Source organism: Sinocyclocheilus anshuiensis, unplaced genomic scaffold (genome assembly GCF_001515605.1).
Source record: "Sinocyclocheilus anshuiensis isolate Anshui unplaced genomic scaffold, SAMN03320099.WGS_v1.1 scaffold1123, whole genome shotgun sequence".
Taxonomy (NCBI): Eukaryota; Metazoa; Chordata; class Actinopteri; order Cypriniformes; family Cyprinidae; genus Sinocyclocheilus; species Sinocyclocheilus anshuiensis.
The window spans coordinates 270,755-282,766 of record NW_015544248.1 but is presented as its reverse complement, the minus strand read 5'-3'; the positions used below and the strand labels follow the sequence as shown (position 1 = coordinate 282,766).

Genomic DNA, 12,012 nt, shown 5'->3' with positions numbered 1-12,012 from the left:
TTTATATTCGACGGAAATTCAAATTTTTTTTTTGACAGCCCTATTAGACACATGTTTGAGAGGAAGATTTGAAAAGCAGCAGTCGGCGTCATGTTTTCTCGCTCACTGGTTTCTTCCAGGACAAGAACGCCCGTCCTCTGGCTCTATCGGGACATGTTGGGTTCGACAGTCTGCCGGATCAACTCGTCAACAAGTCCACTAGTCAGGGATTCTGCTTCAACATCTTGTGCATCGGTAAGTTAGAGACTCAAACGCAGCAATGCTGCAGATGCTGATATTTACAGCGGCAGTTGCAGAATCTGTGAAAATGTGAATAATTTTAACAAAATAAGAGAGATCATACAAAACGCATGTTATTTTGCATTCATGTTATGCATGTCCTGAGTAAGATATTTTACATAAAAGATGTTTACATTTAAAAAAATAATACAAAAAAGCTGAAATTATTCAAATAACCCCATTCAAAAGTTTGGGAACCCTTGGTTCTTAATACTGTGTGTCTGATCCACGACTGTTTTTTGTGTTTAGTGATAGTTGTTCATGAGTCCCTTGTTTGTTCTGAACAGTTAAACTTCCTGCTGTTCTTCAGAAAAATCCCCCAGCTCCTGCAGATTCTTCAGTTTTCCAGCATCTTTTGCATATTTGAACCCTTGCCTGCAGTGACTGTATGATTTTGAGATGCATCTTTTCACACTGAGGGACTCAAACATAACAATTAAAAAAGGTTCAGATACTCACTGATGCTCCTGAAGGAAACACGATGCATTAAGAGCCGGGGCGTGAAAACTTTTGAACAGAATGGAGATGTCCAAATTTTTCTTATTTTGTTGAAATATAATTTTTTTCCCCACTTAGTACTGCCCTTCGGAAGCAACAGAAGATACCTGCATGTTTCCCGGAAGACAAATTAAGTACAATTTACCTTGATCTTCAAATTTCAAAAAGTTTTCATGCTCTTAATGCATCGTGTTTCCTTCTGATATCAGTGAGATAACAGTGCAGCAGATACTGACATAAACTGATCTAAATATCAGTCGTCGCTCTATATCTCCAGTAACATGTCTCAGTAAGATAAGATTGAAATGCTCCAAACATATAATGCAGTGATTGAGAGCTGAAGAAATAAAGGCTCCTCAGAAGATGTGAGATGTTCTGGAGGCTTGTGAAGATCATTCCTCCGCTGAGGAACAGTGAAAGTAAAGCTTCTGGAAACAAACGCTCCTCAAAAGATCCTGAGGATCAGATTTGAGACTATAAAACATGATTGATGGAGAATCAAGTAAAGCTGAGCTGCTTCAGTCCAGTAAGTGTTCATCTGGAGATATTACTGCAGGTATTCTGACCTTTACTTTACTTTACTGACACGAGAAGAGTTTCTACAATTACACTAAAAGAGCTTTGACTGGATAAAACACTCTAAACTCTCAATCAGAGACAGAAGACGTGAGGAGATTGAGTGAAACGGCAAAGTTTGATCATTTAGAGCTTTAGAAATTATGGTTTATTATAGGGTTAATAAGTACAGTGTCTTGCGTATGTGTAAAAAGTTTGGGAACCCTTGGTTCTTAATACTGTGTGTGGTTAGCTGGATGATCCACGACTGTTTTTTGTTTTGTGATGGTTGTTCATGAGTCCCTTGTTTGTTCTGAACAGTTAAACTTCCTGCTGTTCTTCAGAAAAATCCCCCAGCTCCTGCAGATTCTTCAGTTTTCCAGCATCTTTTGCATATTTGAACCCTTTCCTGCAGTGACTGTATGATTTTGAGATGCATCTTTTCACACTGAGGACAACTGAGGGACTCAAACATAACAATTAAAAAAGGTTCAGATATTCACTGATGCTCCTGAAGGAAACACGATGCATTAAGAGCCGGGGCGTGAAAACTTTTGAACAGAATGGAGATGTCCAAATTTTTCTTATTTTGTTGAAATATAATTTTTTTCCCCACTTAGTACTGCCCTTCGGAAGCAACAGAAGATACTTGCATGTTTCCCGGAAGACAAATTAAGTACAATTTACCTGGATCTTCAAATTTCAAAAAGTTTTCATGCTCTTAATGCATCGTGTTTCCTTCTGATATCAGTGAGATAACAGTGCAGCAGATACTGACATAAACTGATCTAAATATCAGTCGTCGCTCTATATCTCCAGTAACATGTCTCAGTAAGATAAGATTGAAATGCTCCAAACATATAATGCAGTGATTGAGAGCTGAAGAAATAAAGGCTCCTCAGAAGATGTGAGATGTTCTGGAGGCTTGTGAAGATCATTCCTCCGCTGAGGAACAGTGAAAGTAAAGCTTCTGGAAACAAACGCTCCTCAAAAGATCCTGAGGATCAGATTTGAGACTCTAAAACATGATTGATGGAGAATCAAGTAAAGCTGAGCTGCTTCAGTCCAGTAAGTGTTCATCTGGAGATATTACTGCAGGTATTCTGACCTTTACTTTACTTTACTGACACGAGAAGAGTTTCTACAATTACACTAAAAGAGCTTTGACTGGATAAAACACTCTAAACTCTCAATCAGAGACAGAAGACGTGAGGAGATTGAGTGAAACGGCAAAGTTTGATCATTTAGAGCTTTAGAAATTATGGTTTATTATAGGGTTAATAAGTACAGTGTCTTGCGTATGTGTACATAGAGTAAGTATATTGCACTTATTCCTCCAGGAGAAACTGGGATCGGTAAATCCACGCTGATGGACACTCTTTTCAACACCAATTTTGAGAATTTCGAGTCGTCCCATTTTGAGCCGAAGGTGAAGTTGCGAGCGCAGACGTACGATCTTCAGGAGAGCAACGTTCGTCTGAAGCTCACCGTGGTTAATACTGTCGGCTTCGGCGATCAGATGAACAAACAACAGAGGTCCGTTCTGATCATTTACTGATTTAACATCTAATGTTGTTCACTGTTAAAGGTTTGGAGTAGAGTTGAGTTTGTTTCTTCGTCAGATTTGGAGGAATGTAGTATTGCATCAGTGTCTCTGCAGTGAATGGGTGCCGTCAGAATGAGTTAAAAACGTCTTTATGCTGGATTTGTTTCAGCTTTTGTCTTCTCCAGATGTTAACTGATGGACTGGAGTGCTGTGGATTACTTGTGGATTATTGTGATGTTTTTATCAGCTCTCATTCTGACGGCACCCATTCACTGCAGAGCATCCATTGCTGAGACACTGATGCAGTGCTGCATTTCTCCAAATCTGATGAAGAAACACACTCATCCTGATCTTATATTGGCGTTCTGTCTCTGTGTTATAGTTACCAGCACATAGTGGATTACATCGACACACAGTTCGAGTCGTACTTACAGGAGGAGCTGAAGATCAAGCGCTCGCTTCATAACTACCACGACTCCAGGATCCACGCGTGTCTGTACTTCATCGCTCCGTCCGGACACTCGCTCAAATCCCTAGACCTGGTCACTATGAAGAAACTGGACAGCAAGGTCAGTATATATGTGACGCTGGAGCACAAAAGCAGTCTTAAGTCGCTGGGGTATATTTGTAGCAATAGCCAACAATACATTGTATGGGTCAAAATTATACATTTTTCTTTTATGCCAAAAATCATTAGGATATTAAGATCATGTTCCATGAATATATTTTGTAAATTTCCTACCGTAAATATATCAAAACTTAATGTTTGATTAGTAATATGCATTGCTAAGAACTTCATTTGGACAACTTTAAAGATGATTTTCTCAATATTTAGATTTTTTTGCACCCTGAGATTCCAGATTTTCAAATAGTTGTATCTCAGCCAAATATTGTCCTATCCTAACAAACCATACATCAATGGAAAGCTTATTTATTCAGCTTTCAGATGATGCATACATCTAAATTTCACAAAATTGACCCTTATGACCACCAGGGTCACATTTAGTCATTAAGCAGATGTTTTTATCCGAAGCGACTTACGAATGAGGACAACGGAAGCAATCAAAATCAACAAAAGAACAATAATATACAAGTGCTACAACAATTATATAATAAATAAAAAGGAAACATGGATAGAATAGAAAAAGCTAGTGTTAGAGGCCTTTTTTGAAGAAGAAAACAAATACAGTGCATGCCTTAAAGGGTAAAGTGTTTGTTTTTAATAAAAAAATAAAACAAATAGATAAAAATAGAATTAGAATAGAGAGTGCCTAGAGTTAGAGGGTCAAATAAAGATGAAAGAGATGTGTATTTTTAAGCGGGTTATTCAATATAATATTAATATTGCAAAGGTCCTAAATAGTCTCAATTATAGAAAATTAAGGTCTTAAATTAGGTCAAAAAAAAATTAATTCATAAAGTCATGACATTACACTTCAAAAAATGAATATATTCCTCAGTATTCTTTTGTTTTCTAATATAAATATCTAAACATCCTTACTGGAGAAGCAAATATGCATATTAAATCATGGAGAAGCATATTAAATCTTGTTTCGTGGGAAATCGAACAAAAATAAGTGTGTTTATGATCAAAACAAGAACAAATATCTGTCGATGGCGAATAAAAACTAGTTTCTCTTTGAATTAAGTTGATTATAAAGTCATGACATTACACTTCAAAAAATGAATATATTCCTCAGTATTCTTTTGTTTTCTAATATAAATATCTAAACATCCTTACTGGAGAAGCAAATATGCATATTAAATCATGGAGAAGCATATTAAATCTTGTTTTGTGGGAAATCGAACAAAAATAAGTGTGTTTATGATCAAAACAAGAACAAATATCTGTCGATGGCGAATAAAAACTAGTTTCTCTTTCAATTAAGTTGATTTTTCTGTACCTATTTGCAGATATGTGTTCTTGTTTTAATCATAAACTCACTTCATTTTGATCGATTCATTTTGCATCTCAAGTATCTCGATTTAATAATCGTTAGACGTCTGCACTGGAAGACAAGACACAAATACTGAGGAAGAACAGCATTAGCATGCAGTGTGATCAGAAGAGGCAATAAACGTTATTTCCATATTCTAGTGTTCGGGAGCAGAGACGTTCAAACCTCAAGCTATTGTTTTGGGAAAATTAATTTAAAAGCAATAGAAATCTGTTGGAAGTTGAGTTTTTAATCTAAAAAGTTGATTATACACTAGCAGGCAAATGTTTTTGAACGGTAAGATTTTTCATGTTTTTTTTAAAGTCTCTTTAAAGAAATTTATTTGATCCAAAATACAGTAAAATTGTGAAATATTTTTACTATTTAAAACAGCTGATTTCTATGTGAATATCTGTTAAACTGTAATTTATTTCTGAGATCAAAGCTGTATTTTCAGCATCATTACTGCAGTCTTCAGTGTCACATGATCTTCAGAAATCATTGTAATATGCTGATTTGCTGCTCAAGACACATTTCTGATTATTGTTATCAATACTTAAAACAGTTAAGTATCACTCACTCACTCAAAAAGTGATGAGAGAGATGTATAATGTTACAAAAGATTTCATATAAATGCTGTTTTCTGAACGTTCTATTCATCGAAAGAAACCTGAACAAATTCTACTCGGCTGTTTTCAGCATAATAATAATAATAATAATGTTTTTTGAGCAGCAAAACCGAATATTAGAATGATTTCTGAAGGATCAACGCGACTGGAGTACTGATGCTTTGAAATCACAGGAATAAATCGCATTTTAAAAACAGCTTTTACTTTTTAGTACAACTTTTACTGTTTTTGCTGTACTTTGTATCAAATAAATGCAAGAGACTTCTTTAAAAACATTACAAATCTTACTGTTCAAAACCTTTTGAGTGCTAGTCAGGGCTCTACGCTTATTTTTCTGTTTAGAAGCACTTATGCTCCTAACTTAAAAAATTTAGGAGCACCTTCTAATTAATAATCCAAAATTTGATAAAAAAAATTAGCCTTCCCGTTACGAGGTGATATTTGACTCCTTAAAGTGATTTACAGTAGAATTTTGTTTTTACCTTTGTAATGTCATTTTTCTAACTTTATTAAAAGTATGTCATCTTTTATGTCAGATGTTTAAAAAATTATATTTTATAAGCTTTTTAAAAATTCTAATTAAAACCATAGAATAAAACTGCCAGCAGGTGGCGACAAGTCACTGATTTTATCACGGAATCATTCATTCAATTGATTAGTTCGAACGGCTGATTCATTCAGGAATGAATCAAGTGACTGTCTTTATGAATGGGTGATCATGAATCACTGACTCACTAGATTCGTTTAAAAACGCAGTTCATTCATAAACGAGACACCGCTGTGTTTGAATGGAGATGCGCAGCGGCTGATGAAGATCTGGTCAGTCGCACTGGTGCTCCTAAATATTTTTTCATAGTCGCACGCAGTAGTTTTCAGTCGCAAATGCGCACTGTAGAGCCCTGCTAGTGTACATGTAATACATATCGTAAATGTAGCGTCATCAAACCTGCAGAAAGCCTGTATTAATACTAATACTAATACTGATGATTGTAGTAATCAGCGCTGGATAGAGACGGCTGTCTCGGGTCTCTCCATGTTTATATGTTTAATATGTTGGCTGAACACAAGCCTGTGGTTTCTCTATATCGGTCCGTGGCAGGTCAACATCATCCCCGTCATCGCTAAAGCCGACACCATCTCCAAGAGCGAGCTGCACAAGTTCAAGATCAAGATCATGAGCGAGCTGGTGAGCAACGGCGTGCAGATCTACCAGTTTCCCATCGACGACGAGACCGTGGCCAAGATCAACACCGCCATGAACGTGAGTCCTGAGAGAAAGCACAGAAGCGACTGGAAGAAGGGGCTATGTGTGCAGTATTCGCTTTTAATGACCCTGAGTGCTCTGTTAAACCATCAAAATATAGTGCGTGTCTTATTGGGAGGAAGAAAACAATACATTTGATTAATTTTTTTAGAATCCTATTATAGATTTTATTAATTAAAAAAATTGTATATATAAAAAAAAAATTATAATAATTTATAATTTTATTTTTTTTAATTATATATATTGTTTTTTTATAAATGTTTATAATTATATTTTCCATTTTTATTCAAAATCTCATTCATTTTAGTTAAAGTTGTCGTAATTTTGTTGCGTTTTTGTCAACTTTAGTGTTTGTTTTTTTTTGTATATAATTTTTATTTCAGTTTTAGTTATTTTAGTACATCTAGTTAAACTAAATTAAAACAAGAAATGCTGCTTTGGCAACTAGCTACAATAAAAAGAAAAACGTTCTTTATTTTATTTTAGTTGACGTGTGTTTTATTTTAAGTAGCAATGTTAACTATTACATTTATTACATCAAGTTAAGTGAAAATGGGAAATGTTGCCTTTAAAAAAAAAACTATCTTATTTCAGGTATCAAAATTAATTAATTTTAGTTTCAGATTTACTTTATTTTAGTGCATGAATGAAAATGAGAAATGTTAGCTTGGCAACTAGTTGAAATTTATTTATTCGTTTAATTTAAGTTAATAATGCTAATTTTATTTCAGGTGTCAAAAATGTGTTTTAATTTTTGGTTTTGTACAACTCTAATAACCCTGATTATGGCATTTAACTTATCACAGAATATGGGTTTTATTTTTCTATGCAAAGCTCACAGGAAATAAAGCATGCACTGACTACAATATATAATCAGTTATTAATATTCAACTGATTCTCTTGTTTTTGATTACAGCAGCCATTCTATGGGCTTTACGTGTGTGTTGTACCTAATTTCTTCTAATTTATTCCCAAACGTGAGAGTCTTTCATCATCTTGGATTCAGGAATTATAGGCTGGGAATAACGAGTGCAGGCTTTACATGAAATTATGCTGCACAATCGGCAGGATTTGTTGCATCATCACAAATAAAAATTAGCTTTACACTCCGCAACATCATTAATGCCATTTTAATAATAGTTTGAATCAAGGCTGAAGATTGATTTTGACTGTTGTTGTTATATTGGCTCATTCGCTGAATCGCAGATGATTATGTGGGACTCAAAAGGAGTCATTAGTGTGTCATTTGCACATTTTGGAAGCAGTGTTAATATAGAACTAGATACAAGAGTTCGTCAAGACAAACCTTAGGTTGGCTTGAGAAAGCCTAGCCTGAAAGTTTAAAGCAGTTTTAAAAGCCTGAAGTTTGAACATTTAGATAGGTTAGATAGATGTTGATAACATGTTTCTAGCATGATTAGCATGTTTTTAGCATTATTGGCCTGTCACTAGCATATTGCTGGCATGTTACTAGCATGTTTATTGCATGATTAGCAAGTAACTAGCATGTTCCTAGCATGATTAGCAAGTTACTAGCATGATTAGCATGTTACTATGCATGTTTCTAGCATGATTAGCAAGTTACTAGCATGTCGCTAGCATGTTTCTAGCAATGTTACTAGCATGATTAGCAAGTGACTAGCATGTTTAGCAAGTCACTAGCCTGTTTCTAGCATGTTACTAGAATGATTAGCAAGTGACTAGCATGTTTAGCAAGTCACTAGCATGTTTCTAGCAATGTTACTAGCATGATTAGCAAGTGACTAGCATGTTTAGCAAGTCACTAGCATGTTTCTAGCAATGTTACTAGCATGATTAGCAAGTGACTAGCATGTTAAGAAAGTCACTAGCCTGTTTCTAGCATGTTACTAGCATGATTAGCAAGCCACTAGCATGTTGCTAGCATGTTTCTAGCATGATTAACACATGTTACTAGCATGTTGTTCGCATGTTTAGCAAGTCACTAGCCTGTTTCTAGCATGTTACTAGCATGATTAGCAAGTGACTAGCATGTTTAGCAAGTCACTAGCCTGTTTCTAGCATGTTACTAGCATGATTAGCAAGTGACTAGCATGTTTAGCAAGTCACTAGCCTGTTTCTAGCATGTTACTAGCATGATTAGCAAGTGACTAGCATGTTTAGCAAGTCACTAGCCTGTTTCTAGCATGTTACTAGCATGATTAGCAAGTCACTAGCATGTTTCTAGCATGATTAACACATGTTGCTAGCATGTTGTTCGCATGTTTAGCAAGTCACTAGCCTGTTTCTAGCAATGTTACTAGCATGATTAGCAAGTGACTAGCCTGTTTCTAGCATGTTACTAGCATTTTTCTAGCATGATTAGCAAGTCACTAGCATGTTGCTAGCATGTTTCTAGCATGATTAACACATGTTACTAGCATGTTGTTCGCATGTTTAGCAAGTCACTAGCCTGTTTCTAGCATGTTACTAGCATGATTAGCAAGTGACTAGCATGTTTAGCAAGTCACTAGCATGTTTCTAGCAATGTTACTAGCATGATTAGCAAGTGACTAGCATGTTTAGCAAGTCACTAGCCTGTTTCTAGCATGTTACTAGCATGTTTCTAGCATGATTAGCAAGTCACTAGCATGTTACTAGCATGTCTCTAGCATGATTAGCAAGAAACTAGCATGTTGCTAGCATGATTAGCATGCTACTCTAGCATGATTAGCATGTTGTTAATAATAATAAATAATAATAATAATAATGCTCTAGGAGGAGTAGCGTTCAGAAATGTAGTCTAAGAAGAAGAATAATAAAAAGCTTAAGTAGCAGATCAGTAGGTTGGCTTTCTCAAGCTAACCTAATAACGTGCACGATCATGCTCTTCCAGGGCCATCTTCCGTTCGCTGTGGTGGGCAGTACAGAGGAGGTGAGCATCGGCAACAAGATGGTGAAGGCGAGGCAGTATCCCTGGGGCGTTGTGCAGGGTGAGCCTTTATCAGACGCACATTCACTCTTATCAGGAGTTATACACCAGGGGTGTGACTCGGCACTGGTTTCACCATTCAGTTAGATTACGATTATCATGTCAATGATTCGATTCAATTCCATGCATCACGATTAGGGTTGGGTACCGTTCACATTTTAACCGGTACGGTACCGGTATCGGTACCTTCTTTCGGTACTTTACTCTCTCTGTAATTACAAAAACATTTATTTCAGTGAAAAAATAAGTCCAAAAGTCTCAATTTCCCCAGAAATTCTTGTTTTAATTTTTCTGAAAATCAAATGAAGGCATTAAACATTTATTTTAAATCAAATGAAAATTAAACACTTTTTTTTTTTTCGGCAAACAAACTGAGGTTTACTGTTGAAATTAATACATGGAAGAAAAATTGTGTGAATATTCCTTTAAAAAAAAATTTTATAGGCTAATAATTGTAAAAAAAATTTCTACAATTAACTGATTAATCTGGTTGTAATATTTATTTTTATAATTTACTTGTTTTATTTAAATTGGATAGAAAATTGAATATTTAAAGATGTACATTATACTGTACAAATGTAATACAAGAGTAATATATTTCTGTTACATGTGAAACCGTACTTTTATTTTGACAGGTTGCCATGAAGTTTCTGTGTGTATACAGTATGATGATGCTAGTTTCCTCAAATGAAACGGTAAAATTCTCGCGAAGTGACTCTCACAGCAGCGTTTTTGTGTTCATGCCGTCATACAGTGAGACGCAGAGGCCGGAAATCACCGCGAGCGTAACGCGCGCTTCAGTATTTGTGTAGTAAACAAAACCGCGTTTCCGCCATTCATACATACAGAGGCAAGCGGAACACGCAGGATTCATATTTAAACCGTCTTTTTGCGTTTTAATATTCGCAGACACTAGTTCATATCGCGATTCGAATTAAGTGGCAGACCTACTTTTGATTTATTCATCCAAAATTTACGAATTCCGTGGCATTCAGCGCTGTAGAGTAAATTACGTTTTTATGATTGGACTCCGCGATCCCGTCCGCGTTTTCGCAGAAACCATATGGCCCTAGAAATGTAACCACACTTCAGAACATTTCGGCTCGCCCTGTGTGTTGTCTGAACGAGTCTTTCTGTAGCATATGCGCCCAGATACGTTCTCAGCTACCGAAATATGGCACCGATTGATTTAACGTGAATCGGTACTCTGTAGTACCGACGCAATTCGGTCGGTACCCTTAAAAGTACCGAGTTCGATACCCAACTCTAATCACGATTGTATCAAATTTATTTTGTGTATTTTTATTAAATTATATAAGCAGGCTACGTTTAACTCTTTCCCCGCCTAACACAGAACTTTCCGTGTTTTCGCTGTTGTACGCTAGGGGGCGCTATCACGTATCTCCTGAATGAGTCTAGAATCACTCGATCAAAAACACAGGCGAGGAAGACGCAGAAACCAGCGATCTCGTATGTATGCATATGAAAAATAATGCGATCGTCAACACTAACCGCGTATAAATGAAAACTGCCTAATGTTAGCGAGTGACGTGTGGATCCAGAAAGCGTGCAAGCTTTGGGAGTACGCCATCTACTGCAGCGTTGCTTTGATAATATTACTGAATATGATCCAGATTTATTAGGATTTGATAAAAATGCGATTTTCTCAATGTTGCTTTTTTTATGAAACCTACCTACATTCAAGTGTTGATTAAAAACAATGCTTGATGCTAGAATAAAACAGATTTTCATGTTTGAAAGTAGAGGGTCTAACAAGTGTTTTTTCTTTTTTCCTCAGCATTATTATTATTATATTTATTATTATTATTATTATTATTATTACAGTGGCAGCTTTAACAGACTAATGCACAGATCTATTTTCCACAGATCAGATGTTTTTATACTTTTTTTTAAGTTGTTTCTTATTCTAAAAGAAGAGCATTTATTTAAAACAGAAATCTTGTCTAACAATATACGCTACCGTTCAGAAGTTTTACATTTTTATTCTTTCTTTTTTTGAAAGAAATTAAAACTTTTATTCAGCAACGATGTGTTAAATTGATAAGAAGTGATAGCAAAGATTGATATTGTTAGAAAAGATTTATATTTTGAATAAATGCTGTTCTTTTTAACTTTTAATTCATCAAAGAATTCTGAAAAAAAGTATCACAGTTTCCAAAAAAAAAATATTTGGCAGCACAACATTCTGATGGAAATTCAGCTTTGCATTCACAGAAATAAATTATATTTTAAAGGATATTAAAATAGAAACCATTATTTTATATTGTAATAACATTTTGCAAGATTACTGTTTTTTTCTGTATTTTTGATCAAATAAATGCAGCCTTGATGAG

The 12,012-nt window shown here is 35.3% G+C and overlaps 1 protein-coding gene across 2 annotated transcripts in view; it reads left to right on the top strand.

Annotated features, from left to right (window-relative positions):
* Positions 1 to 12,012, top strand: part of septin10 (septin 10) — a 20,910-nt gene that overhangs the window by 2,687 nt on the left and 6,211 nt on the right. For both annotated transcript variants that reach the window (XM_016498663.1, XM_016498664.1), the window contains exons 2-6: positions 120 to 234; positions 2,673 to 2,868; positions 3,261 to 3,447; positions 6,544 to 6,705; positions 9,563 to 9,659. In XM_016498663.1, coding sequence (XP_016354149.1) covers positions 120 to 234; positions 2,673 to 2,868; positions 3,261 to 3,447; positions 6,544 to 6,705; positions 9,563 to 9,659 — 757 coding nt within the window. The remainder of the gene's footprint in view (positions 1 to 119; positions 235 to 2,672; positions 2,869 to 3,260; positions 3,448 to 6,543; positions 6,706 to 9,562; positions 9,660 to 12,012) is intronic.